We start from the raw sequence: 20,927 nt of genomic DNA, 5'->3' as shown, positions 1-20,927 counted from the left end.
TTATTATGTTTTGCTGTTGTCTTTTAATCATGCTGATTAAATGACACATCAAATGTAGATATTGGTTTATTTATTGTCATAATGTCAATTTCATATCACATTTCTCCACCTAATAATAATAATAATAATTAAAAAGATAGATTATAAAAAGTATTTACTTCATGTTTGTATTTGCTATTACCTTTCTTATCCTGATTAAAAACAAATTAAATGCATGTATTTAATGCTGATTAAATAATACTTCAAATGTGATTTTTTTTTTTAAATGTATTTATTTATTGTCAGAATGTCAATTTCATATTTAATTTCTCCACCCAATAATAATAATAATAATAATAATAATAATAATAATAATAATAATTCAAAAACATTAATTATATAAATCATTTATTTCATTTTTGTGTTTGCTATTTCTTGTAATGATTAAAACAAATTAAATGCAAAAATATTTTATTATTATTATGTTCTACTCTTGTCTTTTTAATCATGATGATTAACACATCAAATGTAAATATTTTGTGCATAATGTAAGTTTTGTATCTAATGATAATAATAATGCCAATTTCATATCACATTTGTCCACATAATAATAATAATTTGTGCAAAGTGTTCAAACATCATGGCTGTGCTTGCTCTTGCCTTTATTTCTGATTAAAAAAAAAAAAAAAAAAAAATATATATATATATATATATATATATAAATAAATGCATTTATTTATGCTAAAAAGTCAAATACAAAATTTACAGTATAATTTTTTTCCTAAAATTAACCTAAACTTTAAACTCATCATTAGATTATTTCTTATATATTGATAAATATGTGCCATAATGCTGTAGCTTCTTGAAAAGTGCATATATTTCCTCATAATGATTTGTCTCAAACTCCGGATTCTCCGAAGGTCTCTGCTTGGATTAAGAGCAGCAACAGTGTCCTCTCTTCCAGCACAGAACCTGGTTCAACTTTAACTGAGGCTGAGGACACCCTTAACAAGCATGTTGAGCTGCTCTCACAGTCTCAGGTGATTTTATGCTTACATAGACCAAAAATACAACACGTTCAAAGAAAAGTTCAAAGCGAGTTGTTATTTTGCCATTTTATACAACCCCTAAAAAGTAAAAGTACTAAGATCTTCTCATAGTAATCAGGTCTTTTTTTGAATGGTGTTATTTTTGCAGGATGCTATGAGAGAATCAGAGGCTATAGCTGGTTTTATAAAGGAACTGAAAGGACTGGAATCCTCAGATACAGTCGAGTTGTCTAACAAAGCTTCACTTCTGGCAGAGGAGATGAAAACATTGGTCAGAAACATTTCATCACACGTGGAAAGCCTGAGACCCTATGTGGACTTTCTGCGCTGTGCAGATGAGGTATGGTTATACATTCATAACATATATTTATAGTATTGAGGCATCCAGACTAAAACCAACGTTCCAGTGATGATATTTTGTGTGGTGGCACAGGTTGATGAGCAGATAAGGACATTTCAGGAATGCTACAAAAATAGGCCAGAGGAAGAAGAGGAAAATGAAGAAGCAGGAGCATCTATGAAGGACATGTTGGATGCTAAATGGCAGTCATTGCTGCAGAAATTTTTCACCATGCAGGACTTAGGCAACAATTATATAAACTCTTCTAACATGGTAAGAAACTGTGTAGAGCATTTTAAAGCAAACTTAACAACCAAAGCTTTTTGCAAATCTGTGCCAGTGTCTTGGGGTTTAAAACCTAATATAATTTTAATTGCAGATCAGTGGAAACCTGAATCTAAACATTAAAGCAGCAGGGAATGTTGTAGAAAAGTATATTGAGACACTGACTAAGAAGAAATCTGAACTAACAGACTTGTGGACATCCTGGCAACTGCATTATAGTCAGATAAAATCTGTAAAGAAGCAGTGGAAAAAATTTAAGGATCAACTTAAAAAGGTAACTTTTGATTTGCTCATAAATGCACTACCAGTCAAAAGTTTTTGAACAGTAAGAGTTTTAATGTTGTTGTTGTTTTTTTTTTTTTAAATAAGTCTCTTCTGCTTATCAAGCCTGCATTTGTTTGATCCAAAGTACAGCATAAACGGTAAAATAAGGGGGGAATTAGAAAAAAATAACACTTTTATTTAGCAAAGATGCTTTAAATTGATCAAAAGTGATGATAAATACATTTATAACATGTTACAGAAGATTTCTATTTTAGATAAGTGCTGTTCTTATGAACTTTGTATTTATCAAAGAAACCTGAAAAAATTCTACTCAGCTGTTTTCAGCATAATAATAATAATAATAATAATGTTTTTTTGAGTGGCAAATCAGAATATTAGAATGATTTCTGAAGGATCGTGTGACTCAAGTAATGATGCTAAAAATTTGAAATCACAGGAATAAATTGCATTTTAAAATATATTCAAATAGAAAACTGTTATTTTAAATAGTAAAAATATTTCTGTTGTACAATAAAAATTGTACTGTTTATGCTATAGTTTGGATCAAATAAATTTAGGCTTGGTAAGCAGAAGAGACTTCCTAAAAAAAAAAGAACATTAAAAATCTTGCTGTTCAAAAATTTTGACTGGTAGTGTACATCAAGTTATGAAAGTAAAAATTAACATCCATATAATTTTTTTTTAAAAAAACTGTTAAAGCATTTAAAAGAACAGCAGTTTTATTTCTTCTAGCAAAACATTATTATTAAACAATTTTCGTCCACTGCTTTCATCTTTGTTGATAATTGCCTGCAGGTTCTTCATGATTTAAAGGCAATGGAGGAGATTTTTGCTCCAGCATCAAAGGTTGATTTGGGGGGGTGATTCTCAGTCTGTGTCTAAACTACAGGAGAGCTTCAACACTGTAAAGCCAGAATTCCTGGTGAGAAAAAATATTTTGCTTTATTATTGTTTGATTTGTTTTAGCAACTATACAACTAACCTCAATTTTAAAAACTTCACAGCAATTGAACGCAGAAGTGGAATTTCTGGTGAAGACATCCGAGCTGCTCAGCTTGAAAGGAATACCAGTGAAAGAGAAGAACGAGAAAGTTTCCGAGCTCCTGCAGCTACACCAGCATGTCAGAGATAAAATCAGAGAGTATGAAACCGTTCTCAGTATGGCTGGTAAATTTCATCAGCTTTATCAAGAGGTAAAGTCTCATTTCTGTCAGAACACTTTAAAGAGTCATTTGAAAAGAGAGTGTAACTGATTTCAAAAACAGAATTAATATGCACTGTTAAAAGTCAGCCACCTACTCATTCTAATGGATTCTGAGAAGTAATAGGATTATGAGAATTAAATAGTGAGCCAACTTCACAAGTTACAACCTTACAACTATGAATTGTGACTAAACATTAGTATAAATAATTATAATCATCATCATCATCATCATGATCATCATCAATGTCATTAATTAATAATTGGATACCATTTTTACAATTACAATTTTTCAGGTTTCTTTGAAGTTTAGAAGAACAGCATTTAGCTGAAATAGGTCTTTTGTAATATTATAAATGACTTTATCGTCACTTTTAATCAATTTAAAGCATCCTTGCTAAATAAAAGTATTAAAAAAATAATAATTACATAAATTATACTACTTCAAGCTTTTGAATGATATAGTGTATAACGTTACAAAAGTTTTTTTTCATGTCAGATAAATGCTGATTTTTGGATCTTTGTATTAATCAAAGAATCCTGAAAACATGTTTTAAATATTGATATTATTATTATTATTATTATTATTATTAATAATAATAATAAATGTTTCTTGAACAGCAAATCAGCATATTGATTTCTGAAGGATCATGTGACACTGAAGACTGGAGTAATGATGCTGAAAATTTAGCTTTGATCATAGAAATAAATTATATTTTCAAATAGAAAACAGTTATTTTAAATAATTAAAATATTTCAAAGTTTTACTGTTTTTGCTGTACTTTGGATCAAATAAATGCAGGCTTGGTGAGCAGAAGAGACTTCTTAAAAAAACATTAAAACATTTAAAAACTGGTATAGAATGCCTTATAATAATAATTATTATTTATTCATTATTCTTTCTATATTATATTATATTATATGCTAAAATGTATAATCTAAGCATGCCTTTTTTTTTTTTTTTTTTTATAAAGCTGGACACGGTATTGGCAGAACCAGTGACTGTGTTTAGTGACACCAACCAGGCCAGGACCCAGTTAAATCAGCACCAAGAGAGGCAGAGGCACATCTGCCATCTGTACAAGCTTGCTCTCTCGCTGGGTGCAGATCTCACCAGCACTGTGCAGCAGTCGGTGTGTCAATCACTTAACAATACTGCATGCTCTCATTATCCTCAAAAAGAGTTCATGCATTCTCTGGATATCCTTACCTGGAAATCCAGAGAATGCATGATTCTTTATATAACATAAAGTAAACATAACCATCATGTTTGATTATACTTGTTGCTTTGATAAATGACCATTCTTCCCCTTTCTTAATGCTCCAAGTGTCTGCTGGTGTTGTCAGTTCAGAAGTTACAGGAGAAACTGAAAAAGTTGGAGAGAGGAAGTGTTGAGTGGATTGCTGAGGCCAACAAGTGTGAAGAGAGTTTGATGAGCAATGTCCATTTCTGCCTTTATAAGGAAGAGATTGGTGAGGTAAGTATTGCAAGAGGTTTGGATCAATCACTAATTTCTTATAATATATACTGATCTCATCTGTAGTGCAATTTAGAAAAACATTGTGTTATGGAAAAACAATGTTGTTGTGTCTCCATTTCTATTACTAGTCTTTTTTTTCCCCTGAGGTCCACTAAAATATTTTTGTGCCCCAAACAATCATAATTTTCACCATTTTCCACGATGATTTCTCTCTGATTGTTAGAACTCAAAGGGCCATTCTGTTGCTGGTGTGCCATTAAGGGTGTAAATGGCCCCTATGTGTCTGAAATGAGACTGCTGGGTCCAATATAGCTTTTAATGTTTACATTCTTCAATAACAGCATCTTTGCAAAGCCTTCATTACATTGCATAAAAGTGATGTGAGTAATTGTGCAAAAATAGTTGGTCAATTTTTCAGATGTATTCTGAATGATGTTGGAAAGTTGCAAAAGTACAGAACAAGCCATTTGAGCAGTTTAACATTTTTAACGTTTTCACTGGGGAATAAATTGAGTTTTGGAAGTTAATATGATTTCATAGTACAGTTAACTTTTTTTCACTGAAGCTTTGATTCCTTATGCCTTTATTGTCTGTAATTTTCCTTAGAGACATGTTAACTCTTGTTCCCAGCCCTCAGATCCAGGGCTCAGAAACACACTTGTGTTGGGCTTTTGTGGCTGATTCTCATTGTCTCTCTCCCTGAATTATTTATAGCTTGTCTGCCCTTGTTAAATTTAGTCTGTGAACTGCAGGGTTTGTCTCTCCCTGTGTTGACTGAGGGATCCTGCCATTTGTCTCTCATCACTTCAGATAGCAGGAAGGATTCCACCCTTATCACATACATACTGCCCCCAAGCCACAAAATCCTACAGTCAGTCCCCAGGATTACACTGCAATCCTCACAGGGCACAGAACATCAGGTTCAGACTTGGTTTCATGATATCCCTTGTGATTTTTCATTACTGCACAAATTGGTTTCTATGTATGAGGGAAACACAGCCATATTTGTTTATCTTCTTTTTTGTTGTTGTTGTTTTTACTGATGCATGGATTGCAAATAATGTTAATAATAGTTGATTTTCATAGTTTGGTAAGAGATACCATAATTCATTACAAATATTTTAGAAAGTCTTCTTAAAAATCTATTTCTATTGTGATAATATTGTAATCTCTGTCTCCCTCTAGAGGACAACAATCCCATTTTTCCCTCTCTAAATGAAAACAAGCATTAAAATAAGCTAGAACAGCTAAAAATATATATTTCTTATTACAGCTGACCCCTTCAACAACTGTTTTCTTTTAATAATTATAAAAGTAAGATTTCTAGACCTCCACTAGAATTTTTATACATTTCATTAACATAATTTGTCTTACTTACGGGTCATTCCATGAATCTGTGCTTTTTCCACTTGGAAAAAATGTAGGCTTTGTGAATTGTGATGAGTTGTGTCACATTTTGCAGGTTTATGGCTAGAGACCATAATAAAATGATAACTGAATTAATCAAATAGAGACTCAAATATTCTTTTATTTGAAAGACATGGATTGTATTAAACCCATGCAGCTTGTGGGTCTCTTTATGTAAATCAGTATTCTAGAAGCTCAATGTCTATCTTACTCTTAGAAGTAGAATTCAAAACTTCTTAAAAATATCCAAGTTTCCTTTGTCACGTGACGCCATGCTATTTCAGTGTATGACTGCTGCAAGACTTTAAATAGAGCGAGGAAATTTCTAAAAGTAGCTGTACTTACAGTCAGTCTGGCACTGCTTTCGAAGCTGTTTGATGAAAATGACTTGTGTGCACTGCTGTTCAAAAGTTGCGGTTTAGAAGATTGTTCACCAAAACATAAGAATCAACAGTGGAAACTGAAAGAATACTGTATATTTATATGATATGATATGCATGGTGATTTACAGTTCATTTAAACAGGGCGTGACTCAACATCATTTCTAATTCAATGTCAATGTGAGTCACCATATGTTGTTGGTCATACCATTCAAACCACCTCCCAGTCATAAATATGCATGAGTAAACAGGCTGACATTTTAGCTTGGGCAGTTGCTGCTGTTCATCTGCAAGGAGAAGTGACTCTTTCTCTCTCTCACAATCCAGCTTTCATAGACTACAAATGGATATTATTTTCATCTTATTCGGATTGACCCATTTATACTTTTAGATGAGTTGATTTAGAAGTAAAATTTCAGGGCCGCTGTCTTGTTTACCAGGAAATTGAAATGCATTCATGACTGCCAGTGATGATTTGGCTGGATTCGCCAGTTTGGTCTGCAGCAACACCTCATTCCTTGTTTTACAGATCACAAGGTCCTGAGAAACAGCTGCCCCCATAAATGTTAACTGAGCACAATTTGAATAAGTTAGGATAAGATAGTCACAGTCATTACTTAGCCACGTTAAAGTCATACGGTATTAATGTATCTGAACTTTTCTCCGCGCACATCCCTCTGTTTGGGCTGCAGCAGAAACTTCCTCTACAGCCCTCTGTTGGAAAAGAGAGTTGCGAGGCCTCTTTAACTGGCTCTAGACGATGCTGGGGTGCAGCTGTCCTTGGGCGACACTTGAGCCTGTCATTTGGAGACACGATACCATTGCAAACGCTCATCAGGCTGGACAGAAATGGATCTGCATAATAAATCATCCACTGGTCTGACAATTAATCCATCTAAAATAATCCCCCTGGACTCAGCCGAACCTCACTCTATCCTCTGCTAGAGACCCTCCCCATACCCATCCACTCCTAATCTTATACAGTATTTGATTACATTATTATATTTGGTTACACATTTCCTAATCAGCATACTGAAGAGGCTGACATTGTGTTGTTAGAGTGGTGTTTTAAAGAGATATTTCCCCCTTAAATTAAAATTATTTACTTGCTTTCATGTTCCAGTGCATCCGTTAGGTATATTGTGAGAGATTTTTTGGGCAAAACAATTGTGTACACTACCAGTCAAAAGTTTTTGAACAGTAAGATTTTTAATGTTTTCTAAATAAGTATCTTCTGCTCATCAAGCCTGCATTTATTTGATCCAAAGTACAGCAAAAATGATACATTTTTGAAATATTTTTACTATATGTAAAATAATTTGAATGTATTTTAAAACTTAACTTATTCATCTGATTTCAAAGATTAATTTTTAGTCCACTACCCCACGATCCTTCAGAAATCATTCTAATATTCTGATTTGCTGCTAAAAACATTTATTATTATGATTATTATTATTATGTTTTTTTTCAGGTTTCTTTGAACAGAAAGTTCAGAAGAACAGCATTTATCTGAAATTAAAACTTTTGTAACATTATAACATTATAAAAAAAACTCCATGCTTTTGAATAGTATAGTGTATAATGTTACAAAAGCTTTTTATTTCAGATAAATGCTGATCTTTGCATTTTTTTTTATTTAATAAATGTTTCTTAAACAGCAAATCTAAAGGATCATGTGACACTGAAGACTGGAGTAATGATGCTGAAAATTTTGCTTTGATCACAGGAATAAATAATCTTTTAAAATATATTCAAATAAAAAGCATTTTTTTTAAATGGTAAAAATATTACACAGTATAACTGCTTTTGCTGTATTTGGATTAAATGCTTATTTTTTCAAGATTTTAATTATTTTATTTACTTTGAATTTTTTATCATTCATATCATTGGCTGGGTGGTTCATAACACATTTCTGTGGTGTGACGAACGCATTTTTAATATTGATTTTTTTTTTTTTTTTTTTTTTTTTTTTTTTTTTTGATCACTTTGAACTGTTTTTGCGTCGAAAAAACTGTTCAAAACTGTTCAGATTCTTTCAAATTCCTTTATTTATGGGTGGACTATCTTTAACCATTAGCTGTCTTTAATTTTCTATTGCTATATCCACATGTTTTTCCTGATTTTTATTTGTATTTTTTCTTTAGCTGAGAGAGTCCTTCAAAGATCTAAAAAAGAAATTCAACAATTTAAAATTCAACTACATGAAGAAAAACGAGAAGTCGAGAAACTTAAAGGCGGTGAAAAATCAGATCCAGCAAATTGAGATTTACATTGAAAAGCTACAGGTAAGGAAGCTCTCTTTTAATCTGTTTGCAAGTTCTATGTATTTTTTTATTCAAGGATCTTCACTCAGCATGTGACAGAATTATACAGACTCATACCTGCAGGAGATTTATTTGACTTTTAATGTCTTGACAGTTGTCTATTTATAAAATATAATATCCAAATCCCTAACTGTTGTAGGTTTTGAAGAAGAAGCTGCAAGCCTTCACTCTGAAAGTATCCAGCAGCAGTGAGAGGCATTTAATTGGCAACAGCCTCAGAGAGATTGAGGATGCCTTAAATGAGCTGCAGAGACAGGTGGGCGATTTTGACAGGGCAGTGGAGGAGTACAAACAGAACCTGGACATGAATGTCAAGCTCCAGCAAGCCTTAGAGGAGGTGGGGTTCACCAGAAACGTATAATGAGCCAAAAGCAGCAATTTTATTTGTTTATTTTATAAGCCTGATGTGGAATTTCTGGATTTTTTAATTTATTCATTGAAAAGTTTTATATTTATGTTTACTTTCATGTCTTTCCATTTATAGTGCTGCTAACTGAAGTAGAAAACAAATTAAATATGCTTTGCTTTCGCTTATATATATGACTTTAAAGCAGTATCACAGTAAATGGCTATAAATAGTCTCTGAAAATAGTCTCTCCTCTCACCTTTCATTTTAAACACAGTATCAGTTCTGGTGCGACGAAGCAAGCTCCACAATTGTACGTGTGGGTAAATATTCCTCTCAATGTAAGACTAAGGAAGCAGTCAGCTCTCTCTACAAACAGTTTGAAAAATTTGTGTGGCCCACAATACCACAGCAAGAGGAGAGAATTAGCCAGATCACAGAGCTGGCAGTGCGGCTACATGGTGAGAAATTAAGAATGCACTCTGAAATATTGCTTTGCAGGAGTTTATTATTTAACCTGGCAATGAATAGAACAAATTACTTCATAGAGACCCCAGTGTATAAAATTAATAGCAGCAATTTTGGAGTTTATTGTTTTAACCCCTTAAATCCTTAAATTCTCCCATTCAAATAATAATAATAATAATAATAATAATAATAATAATAATAATAATAATAATACTGAGGGAAAATGTTTATTTATTAAATAGCAGTGTTGCTGGCCTCAAAATGTCTCTGCTGTTTTTAATGTAGGTGCTGAAGAAGGAAAGAAATATATGGAGAAAACAATCAACAAACACCATGAAATTGTTGAATCAATAAAAGAACTGTCAAATGGACTGCTGGACCTTGAAACCAAACTTCAGGTGATGAAAACATAAACATAATTATTTTACTTGGTGCATTAATCTGAGAGTTGTATATAAGATATACTTCTAATTTTTTATATGAATTCTTTATGTAGTTGGAGACCTTGAAACAGCCTCTAACACCTGAAGACAACAACAAACGGGACACCATTGATACAGTAAACAATAACACTTTGACTTGCAATTGAAAAGATGCCAAAAATGCATTGTCTTTTATATTGTACGTTGAAAATTATTAATGCGAGAAATTATAATTAAAGTTCAGTTTTAATAAAATGTAGTAAACATAATCAAGGCATGTTTTCCAACCTGTTTTTTCAACTGTAAAGATTATTTAATAAAATCTGTCAACATAACTACGTGAATATTTGAGGTATATGACCTGAAAGAATCATTAGATTAGAGTTTTAAATTGATTCATTAAACATATTCACAAAAATGAATTAAGACAAATCACAGGACAATGAGCACAGAGTGTATTGACGGTCTTAAGGAAACATAGTGAACAAAAAAAGAGCATTTAAATCATTGCATTATTCAGTGTTGTTTTATTTTATATAATCAACAAAAACACTGCATCTGCATCATGAATATTTAAAAAAATCACCCAACTCTAAACCACAGTTTTTTCCATTACCATTTCAGCCTGAACCGAAGGAAAGTGGACATACCCCTGAGATGACAGGCCCGCACTGTACTAAAGAGATGCCTGTCGGCAAGAATCCAGAAAACAAGAAACCTCAGCTTCGCAAGACACAAAGCCAAGATCTGCCAGACAAACATCATCCAGAGCATCAAAAAGTGCTGTCAGAGAACAGGTTGTACACACAGGAGGCCTATTCCAAGACCAGCAAAGTGGAGACCATCACGAGCAAATCTACTGTAGAGAGGAGAGAAGAGATGCACACCTCTTTCTCTCACTCCCACACCATTAATGTAAGCCATTCCCCTGCAGAGCGGGATAAGAGGAGTTATATTCTGCAGCAAACCAAGAGAGACTCACAAGAAACCCCACCTCCCCCGCCTCCTCCTCCTCCACGGGATCCAGCCGTATCACGCCCCAGCATCATGGACATCCAAAGGGAGCTGCAGTGTGCTGTTCAGAAGACCAACTCTGAGGACAAGTATCAGGCCTGTAGCAGAAATCATCCTTTGCACTCATATTCCAAGGTGAGTCATTTCCCATTTATTTAATAAGCAAATTTCAAGTAGGTCAGATTTTAATTACTATATTAGACAAAGACTTTTTAAGTGCTCTTAAATTACATTACAATGGCATTTTAGTGCAACGTAAAAAAAAAAAAAAATCTAAAATTATGAGATTAAAGTCGTAATATTTTGAGAATAAAATCGAAATATTTTGAGAATAAAGTCAAAATGTTTTGAGAATATAGTTGAAATTATGAGAATAAAGTCAAAATGCTTAGAGAATAAAGTCGGAATTATGAGAATAAAGTTGAAATGCTTTGAGAATAAAGTCGAAATTATGAGAATAAAGTCAAAATGCTTCAAGATTAAAATCAAAATTTCGAGAATGAAGTCAAAATGCTTTGAGAATAAAGTCAAAATTACGAGAATAAAGTCGAAATGCTTTGAAAATAAATTCTAAATTATGAGAATAAAGTCGAAATACTGAGGATTGAGGTCGAAAAGGATTGAGTCGAAATACTGAGAATAAAGTAAAAAATACGAGAATATAGTCAAATTGCTTTGAGAATTAAAGAATTAAAATGCCAAGAATTAAAATGAGTTTAGTTATTTTGTGGTAAATAAGTGGTGTGACTGGAAAACATTTCCAGACACAAATAAGTTTATTGTTTTGTAATATGAGAGAGATATTTTTGTGAAAAATTATGTATTTTAATGCATAGTCTAGTTCAAAAGTTCAGAGTCAGTAAGATATTTTAATGTTTTTGAAAGAAGTCTCTTACGCTCCACAAAGCTGCATTTATTTGATCGCAAATACAGCAAAAATGTAATATTGTGAAATAGTCTTACAATTTAATTTAATGTAATTTTTCCCTGCAATGGAATATGCTTGAAAACAATTGTGTTGCCTAAATATTTTGTTCCTTATACGTTTTTTTATTTTTTTTCAAAAGTTCAAAAGAACAGCATTTATTTATAATGTATATCTAACATTATAAATGTATTTAGTCACTGTTGATCAATTTAATGCATCCTCACTGAATTAAAAAAATAAATAAATAAGATAATATCTTACTGACCCCATAATTTATGAAAAGGTAATGTAAATGATAAGTTTGAGTTTTTTTAAGCAATGTCTTGATGATACAGTGACTTTAGAAGTATTTAAATAGAATAAATATATATTTTTCCGTGTATGTGTTTAATATTTTAAAGCAGATTTTTGTGTTTAGTGCATTTTCCAATGATACTATTAAATGCTAACTAACAAATAATGGCAACACAAAATGATATTACAGGGAGATTTACAGATTTGTATTAGATCTTTATTCTTTATTCATGTCTGTTTTGTTTCTATAGACTTCTGCTCATCACTCCTTAGATGAGGAATATTTGCCACATGGGACACCAGAGCCAGCAGCTCCTGCACATGAAGGTGACTTCCAGCCGGACCATCTCACTGAGGAATCGCTCTCTAATGATGAATACGAATGCACCTCCCCAGATGACATCTCCCTGCCTCCCTTATCTGAGACTCCAGAATCCAACATTATTCAGTCAGAAAATGACCTTGATGACGGCTATTGTGTGAGCTCTCACAGCCTTCGCATTAACCAGCACAGCCATCAGTCCCACTTCCAGCACGGCGACACACTACACCAGAGGCAGCAGGAGTGGATGTCGAGTCAGGCCGAGAGCTACCCATCTCCCACCACTGGTTTGGGGGCCAAATTCAGAGCAGAGTCATCCTCTTTTGTTCAAAGCCCCCTCACAGTACCTGCTCCTAGCCTTGTGTCAAACACCATATCCAGCATCTTAAAAAGCAAATCTGGCAACCCACCACCAAGCAGCATCACCGAAACGCTTTACTCAGTGCATGAGAGTCGTACCGAGATGCAAAAGTGTGTGCATGATTCTAGTACGAGTCAGTGCCACAGCGTTCGGCCCAATAACACGCATGCTACCCCTACCCCATTAACCACAGAGCAGGACTCGGATCTCTGCAAGCCCACAGCCATCCGAGAGGAGATCAGGCGGGCATCTTCCAAAAAGGTTATGGGAAAACTGGAAAGTTGCACAGGCCCTAACTTTTCCAAACCCTTGTCTAATGCCACAGTAATGGAGGGCTCTCCGGTGACCCTGGAGGTGGAAGTCACTGGATTCCCTGAGCCTACATTAACCTGGTGGGTAGCTTATAACAAACTTGACCTATAAATTAAAACATTCTTTGCCAATTGGAAGAGAAACTGGCTATTGTTTCTTACTATAATATTCTACATTAATATCTGTTAATAAAAATATATATTATTACACATTTAAATAATGTGTGACCCTGGATCACAAAACCAGTTTTAAGTAGCACAGGTGTCTTTGTAGAAAAAGCCAAAAATACATTGTATGGGTATTTAGCGATTTTTCTTTTAAGCCAAAAATCATTAGGATATTAATCAAAGATCACATTCCATGAAGATATTTTGTAAATTTACTACCATAAATATATCAAAACTTAATTCCTGATTAGTAATATGCATTGGTACGAACTTTAAAGGCGATTATTTAGATTTTTTTGCACCTTCTGATTCCTGATTTTTAAATAGTTGTATCTGGGCCACACATTGTCCTAACAAACCGTACATCAATGAAAAGCTTATTTATTTAGTTTTTAGATGATGTATTTTAAAAAATTGACAGGGTCCAGGGTCACATATATAATAAAATATAATATAATATAATATAATAAATATTTACTACAATTCAAACTTTTTTTCACCTTTATACAGCACGGATGCATTAAAATGAACAAAAGTGATAATAAAACATTTTAAAAAGATACAAAAGATTTAATTTAAGTTTTTTTTTTTTTTTTTTTTTTTTTTTTACTCTATATTTATCAAAGGATGATGAAAAACGTATAATATAGCTTTGTAATCACAGGAATAAATTAAATTTTTAAATTATTAAAATAGAAAATGTATACAATATTGTTTTTTTATAACTATATTTTTGATCAAATAAACCCAGAGTTGATGAGGAGAAGAAACTTCTTTCAAAAACGATAAAATCTCCCAACCCCAAACTTTTGAACAGTATTGAACATGTAACATAAATTAATAATTATCTAAATACTATTGTGTTTAAATGGTGCCTAAATTTTGATCGATATTCCAGTTTTTAAAATTTCATCCATCAAAATGCATAGTATTTGTAGTTTATTTAGATTAACAGATATATACAGTGGCATGCAAATGTTTGGGAACCCCTTGCAGAATCTGTGAAAATCTAGTTAATTTTAACTAAATAAAAGGGATCATACAAAATGCATGTTATTTTTTTATTTAGTACTGTCCTGAGTAAGATATTTTACACAAAAGATGTTTACATATAGTCCACAAGACAAAAAATGTTTACTTAATTTGTCTTCCGGGAAACATGTAATTATCTCCTGTTGCTTCTGCAATTCTAAATGGGAAAAATTATATTTCAACAAAATAAGAATCTTCATCCGGGTCTTAATGCATCGTGTCTCCTTTTGGAGCATCAGTGAATGTTTGAACCTTTTTTAATAGTTGTGTTTGAGTCTCTCAGTTGTCCTCAGTGTGAAAACATGGATCTCAAAATCATACAGTCATTGTTGGAAAGGGTTCAAATATGCAAAAGATGTTGGAAAACTGTAGGACCTGGATGATTTTTCTGAAGGACAGTACTCAGTTTAACTGTTCAGACCAAACAAGGGACTCATGAACAACCATCACAAAATAAAAAAAACAGTCGTAGATCATCCAGGTAACCACACACAGTACTGAGAACCAATGGTTCACAATCTACTTAAGGGGGTTATTTTAATAATTTCAGCATTTTTTTTTTGTCTTGTGGACTATATGTAAACATCTTTTATGTGAAATATCTTACTCAGGACAGTACTAAATAAAAAATAGCATGCATTTTGTATGATCTCTTATTTTGTTAAAATTATTCACATTTTTACAGATTCTGCAAGGGGATCTCAAACTTTCGCATGCCACTTTACTTGTATATTTTTGTCTGCCTGCATGAAGCAGGTTTAAGGAAAGTTGTGTTTTCTCCATTAATTTGAATCTCATTTCATTTAAACTATTTTCTTTTCCACTGTCATGCATATATTCCATATATACTAACTTTTTAATCCACATTTCCTTTCGCTAACCTTTCCTTTTTATGCAACTTCTGTAAGACCTTCCACTTTAACATTACCTCTATTTTCTCTCTTCCATTGAGTGTGTGTTAATGTGTGCACTTTTTTTTTGCTGTGGTGTGATTGTGTGACATAATTCACTCTTTGTTCAGGTTCAAGAATGGACACACACTGGCCAATGATGAGCACATAGAACTGTCCCATAAAGAAGCCAAACATGCGTTGTTCATTCACAGCTCTGCACTGAGAGATTCTGGGCAGTATGTGGTCACTGCCTCTAACACAGCCGGCACTGTCACGTCCAGCTCCATTCTACAGGTCAAAGGTAACAGCCCTGACTTAGATGTTCTCAAACTGGACTGGCACACCTGCTTTGGCACCCTTTGTTTCTTCTTGTGGCTTCTCTATCTGCTGTTGTTATAATGGACACTGCCATTAACATAAGGAAAAACACATGGATGTGGATTCTTCACTTTTGAACTTCCTTCACATCACATAACCACTGGTGTGCACAGAATTAACCGTCAGACTGCACAAATGTAAGAGCACATGGGTAATTAATATGAACCTTTATTTAAAACTATTGTAAACCTGCCGTTTAGTAATTGTTTAATAATTATAATGCATGCAGCTCCTATAGTATTGTTTGAAAGTTTTAAAAATGTATTTCCATGTGGAAAATAGTGAAGGCGAAATAGTGATTAGTCACAGGACCTTAATATATACTTTATATATACATTATACATTCATATAAATTTTAATGTAAAATTTTGATTGTGTTTATTTTTATTGACACATGCAATTAACTACCCACAGATTTGTTCATTTTGGCTAATAACACTGAAATTACTATAACAATGTTTTGCAATATTCAAGTTCAGCATGAACTGAATTATTGTGTATTTTTTCCTATTATATTTTGAAAGTAGCAGTGGATCTGCATGCAGTTTCCTTTATAATGATAATAAAGCCCTGGTCTGCTCTCCAGTTATTTATAGTTACAGTTCTGAAATGTTCAGCATTTTACAATTAAATTATTTATTTTTGAAGAGTTTGTGTGTTCTTTTTAAACTTTTTTTTTTTTTCCATATTTTTCATCTCTTTAAACAAACCCACTTATTGATATAAAAGAAATGTTTCACAAAGGAAAACTGAGGCATTATTTACTCTCTCTCATGTCTGTTCAAATGTACATGATGAAGGTATTTTGAAGAATAGAGGGTTATTTATTTATTAACAATACAATTAAACTAAATGGGGTTCAAAACAATCAAATAAAATAAAAACTGAGAAACATTTTTCCAAATATCTTTTGTGTTCAACATAACAAATATGACTGTGATAAGAGAATTTCACATTTTGTCTGAACAATACGTTTGGTTTTTACATTTGTTTTTTATTTTGTTACGTTTAGTGAACTTTTCATGATTACAACAATAAAAGATAACTATAATACCAGTGTTGGGAAGGTTACTTTGGAAATGCAATGGGTTACAGATTACAAGTTAGCCTATTTAGAATGTAATATGTAGTGTAACTTTTAATTACTTTATTACAGTAATGTAACCAATTATATTTGATTACTTTTTGTTTACTTTCAGAAATGTACATTCTAAAATTTTCTAAATGTTTTTAATCTGCTAACTGTCTAACACTGATAACTGTCGGACTTTCAATATCCTTCATCATTTGAATTAAGATTACAGTAATTACATTTTAAAGCCCAGACACCACAAAATCAGACTTTAGCACCTCTTTTTACTTTGAGATTGTTCTGAGGTTAAATACATAATTAAAAATCACAACAAAATATAGTTTAATAGCTATGATACTGTTTTTGAAATCAAATCTTTGCATAGCTATGACAAGAAACACTGGAATCTAACAATGCTATGGAAAAAAATTAAATAAAGCATATACACAAACCCAAATAGGATATAAAACAGTTACCAAATAAACATGTGTCCTGTTCTGTCCTAAACTCCTGAAACACTCATTTTAGAGCAGTCAGTGCAATTTTGGAAAGAAATCAATCAAAATTGTATGTGTGTGAAAATATTTAAATTAGGGCTGTCAGTTTAAGGCATTAATTAATTAATTAATTAATTAATTAATTAATTAATTAGAAAAATAACGCGATTAAAATATTTAATGCAGTTAACAGGCTAGCCCCGCCCCCAGACTTGTAGATCATCTTATATTTCATACAGTTGACTGTTGACAAATATGATGCAGGGCAACTCCATAAATGCAGTTATTCCCTAAAATTAAAGATATTGGTGCAAAAAATGCCCCTTTATGTGTTTTGTCTCATATTTATATATATCACTCATCACACAATATCTAACGGTTAGCAAGAGCAGTATGACACGAGTGCTGATTTTGTCCCGATCTATCACGAGCTTAAATGTGATTTATACAACAGTACAGTAAATAAGAAGTTGATATAGTGTTATATTTAAACATTATATTATGTGTTTTTGCTCAATTTTGCAGAGAACATATTACCTTTGAAGCCATAGCAGAACTGTTGCACGTCTCTGAACAACACAGCGGTGTTTAGTTTCCGAATGAATCCGCGTTTTGAACGAATCGTGAATGACTCATTAAGACATTTACCGCCACTTGCTGGCAGATTTAGTTTCTTATTTAGAGTATCATTTCATTAAGAAAATATAATAATAATGATAATAATAATAATAAAATCATTAAAGGGATAGTTCACCCCCAAAAATTCTGTCATCATTTACTTGCCCTCATGTCGTTTCAAACCTTTCTTTTGTGGAACATACAGGAAAATATTTTGAAGACTGTTGGTAATCAACAACAAATCTGTTTTGGTTACCATGACTTTCATTGTATGAACAAAAAGTACTGAGATGTTTCTCAAATGATCTTTTTTTTATGTTCCATAGTTCACGTTAGGCCATTGCAGCCTAAATGTTTGTGTAATAATTTTATGTTGAATCAAATAAAATATTTCTTTCTAAAGCTACAGTTTGTAACATCTACTCGCTACTTTCTTATTCAACACAAAAATAGCTTTAAATAATCTTTTGTGGCTGTCTTCACAGTCAAATTTATTTTTCGATTAATATGCGATATGTCATATCATCGCCACATCATATAATTAATTAGATTAAAAATTTTAATCGACTGACAGCCCTAATTTAAATGTAACTCCCTATTTGTAATCGTTAACCTTTTTTTTAATAACTATAATTACACATTTTTTCTAAGATTAGTTACATACATTTTGTAATTAAATTACGTAGTTGTTGCATGTAACTAGTTACTCCACAACACTTTATAATTTATTTTCTTTTCTTTTATATGTATGAAGTCAGACATTCACAAAATGTTTTTTTGTATATGAACAGTTAATATGATATTGGTGTTCATATCCAAGTTAGCCTGAAAATGGTAGTTTAGTGAGTAAGGACTTTTGTAGTCTGGATGATGTCATCTGTCTTCAGGATATGTAACCTTGGTTGTAAGAGAGTCTGTAACTTAATCTGAAGTGGTAGGTGGTGACTGAAGTAAGTATGTTCACCAACTCACATATTACTACCAGCTAATAGACACATCACAATTAACTTTGTTGAATGCATGCAAGTTGCTTGTCAGTGGTGTCACAATATCTATATGCTCTTGAGTTTTGTTTTCAGGTGGTCTGATGATTCTGTTGATTCAAAGTACATTTCCTAATAATATTTTCTTCATTCAAAACATATTCTATATTGCTATAAACACATTTTATTCCAGATAGATCTATATTTTCTGTAACTTTAGACTTGTTTAAAACCTTATCCTGAAAGGGATTTTGAATATTTGGTCCATTTTGCCTAAAGAGTTATAAATGATGTTACATTTTTAATTATGTCAACCTTTAGGTGTGCATTAGCATACAGATAACCTTAAAGGTAACAGACATAGACTAAAATCCCCAAAACCTAAAATTTGAAGAGGTTCTCTACTGAAGAAAAGTAAGGATGACTATTAGTCAATGGCATGTTACTGAAATCACACAGCATAACTCAGGGCTCTCAGGTTACACCTTTGCTTTCCTGCTATGTCGCCCTACTGAGAAGGTGTCTGAGGCGTCATTCTTCACCCCAGCTGATTCAGAAACAGCTGTCTCACAGATATAGGCCCTTTTAACTGGCCTTAGTTTATGCTTTACTTTTTTACTTACTGCTTTTACTTAAGACAGCTGACACATGCTTAATGAGGCTCAAATTGGAGTACAACCCTTTTTGAATTATAATAGCTTTGTCAGCCCATTTTTGTTTGAGATAATGATGTGATCATTCCTGGTGTATCTTTTCAATGCAGTAAATCATAATGTAACCTGATTTCCTCAGTGCACAGGGTCACTCCACACTTCCTCTCCAGACCGGATGAGCAAAATTTATTAGTGGAAGAAGACCTCAGCTTCACACTGCACTCAACCTCGAATACTCTGCAAGAAAGATACTAAGGTTGCAACGTGACAAGAGCCAAGTGAGTCAAACAGCATACAAAGTACACTCTTAAAAATAAACATTCTTCATTGGCATTGATGGTCCCATGAAGAAGCTTGAACATCCATGGAATCTTTCAAATTCAGAAATGGTTCTTTATACTAAACATTTTTTTTTTTTTTAAATGTTCTTCAAAATGGTTCTTTTATGTACCATTCACTGAAAGGGTCTTTGGGGAACCAAAAATGGTTCTTTTATGGCATAACTGCAGAAACACCCTTCTGGAGCCTTTATTTTTAAGAGTGTTTGAGACCACTAGCATTCTGCAGTTGTTTCATTTTTACCATACTCTTAAGAAGGACATAATGGAACTATGAAAATTTGCCCATTAACAGTAGACACATTAAAACCAGTAAGAATAAATAATAATTTGTTTATGTACTTTTAACAGAAGCCAAAACCATCATAAAGGCCATTGATTATGGAATATGCTGTATAAGAAGGATCTGGAAAAACCCATTATCACCCATCACAGGCACAGATGCTGTTTAGGGGAAAACTTTGGATATCAAAGCTCATTGAGCCTGATCTATTCATTCATTGTGAAGTCATAATTATAATATCTGTAACACTGTTGTTTGCAATTGATAACTTTGGGTATACACTGCCTAGCAAATGTATTCTGTATCCAGTACCAAAATTCTGAATAAAAATAAATGAAAAACAGCTGTGGCTAAATTGTTGTTCAGTGCTTGTTGCTAAAAGTGGACAAATTTGTCAAATTCATCATGATATATGTGACCACAAACCCAGAGTCAAATTTTTGAAAATGGACCTTGTACATAATCTGAAAGCTGATTAAATAAGCTTTCCACTGATGTATGGTATAGGACAGGACAATATTTTTCAATTCAAATTCAATTCAAATTTATTTGTATAGCGCTTTTCACAATACATATCGTTGCAAAGCAGCTTTACACCAAATTAATGTTTTTACAATATATGTAGTAGTAGCTTACTAGTGGTGACTATGTCAAGTTGATGTACATATGGCAGAGATGTGTGGTAAAGATCAATTAATGATGTAATCAAACAGACAAAGAACACTGAATTAGTAGCAGAATTCGTTCGTGCTGTATGTTGTTTCTGGGTTGGCATCATCTGAAGTCCTCTAAGGGGTTGGCATCATCTATTTATA

General features: G+C 32.7%; 1 protein-coding gene across 1 annotated transcript in view; it reads left to right on the top strand.

Moving 5' to 3' along the window:
* ccdc141 (coiled-coil domain containing 141) overlaps nucleotides 1–20,428 on the top strand; it is a 34,434-nt gene extending 14,006 nt beyond the window's left edge. Inside the window, 19 exon segments of the mRNA XM_051118288.1 lie at nucleotides 900–1,019; nucleotides 1,177–1,368; nucleotides 1,462–1,641; nucleotides 1,748–1,927; nucleotides 2,734–2,793; nucleotides 2,795–2,860; nucleotides 2,943–3,131; nucleotides 4,114–4,272; nucleotides 4,468–4,617; nucleotides 8,552–8,692; nucleotides 8,871–9,068; nucleotides 9,355–9,538; nucleotides 9,831–9,943; nucleotides 10,042–10,104; nucleotides 10,592–11,116; nucleotides 12,455–13,278; nucleotides 15,419–15,591; nucleotides 19,631–19,769; nucleotides 20,181–20,428. Of these exon segments, the coding sequence (XP_050974245.1) occupies nucleotides 900–1,019; nucleotides 1,177–1,368; nucleotides 1,462–1,641; nucleotides 1,748–1,927; nucleotides 2,734–2,793; nucleotides 2,795–2,860; nucleotides 2,943–3,131; nucleotides 4,114–4,272; nucleotides 4,468–4,617; nucleotides 8,552–8,692; nucleotides 8,871–9,068; nucleotides 9,355–9,538; nucleotides 9,831–9,943; nucleotides 10,042–10,104; nucleotides 10,592–11,116; nucleotides 12,455–13,278; nucleotides 15,419–15,591; nucleotides 19,631–19,746 (3,633 nt within the window). The 3' untranslated portion in view covers nucleotides 19,747–19,769; nucleotides 20,181–20,428.
* Nucleotides 20,429–20,927: the final 499 nt, after the last annotated feature.

This window comes from Labeo rohita, chromosome 9 (genome assembly GCF_022985175.1).
Source record: "Labeo rohita strain BAU-BD-2019 chromosome 9, IGBB_LRoh.1.0, whole genome shotgun sequence".
NCBI lineage: Eukaryota > Metazoa > Chordata > Actinopteri > Cypriniformes > Cyprinidae > Labeo > Labeo rohita.
The sequence above is the reverse complement of the archived record's forward strand: the minus strand, read 5'-3'. Positions and strand labels throughout refer to the sequence as shown.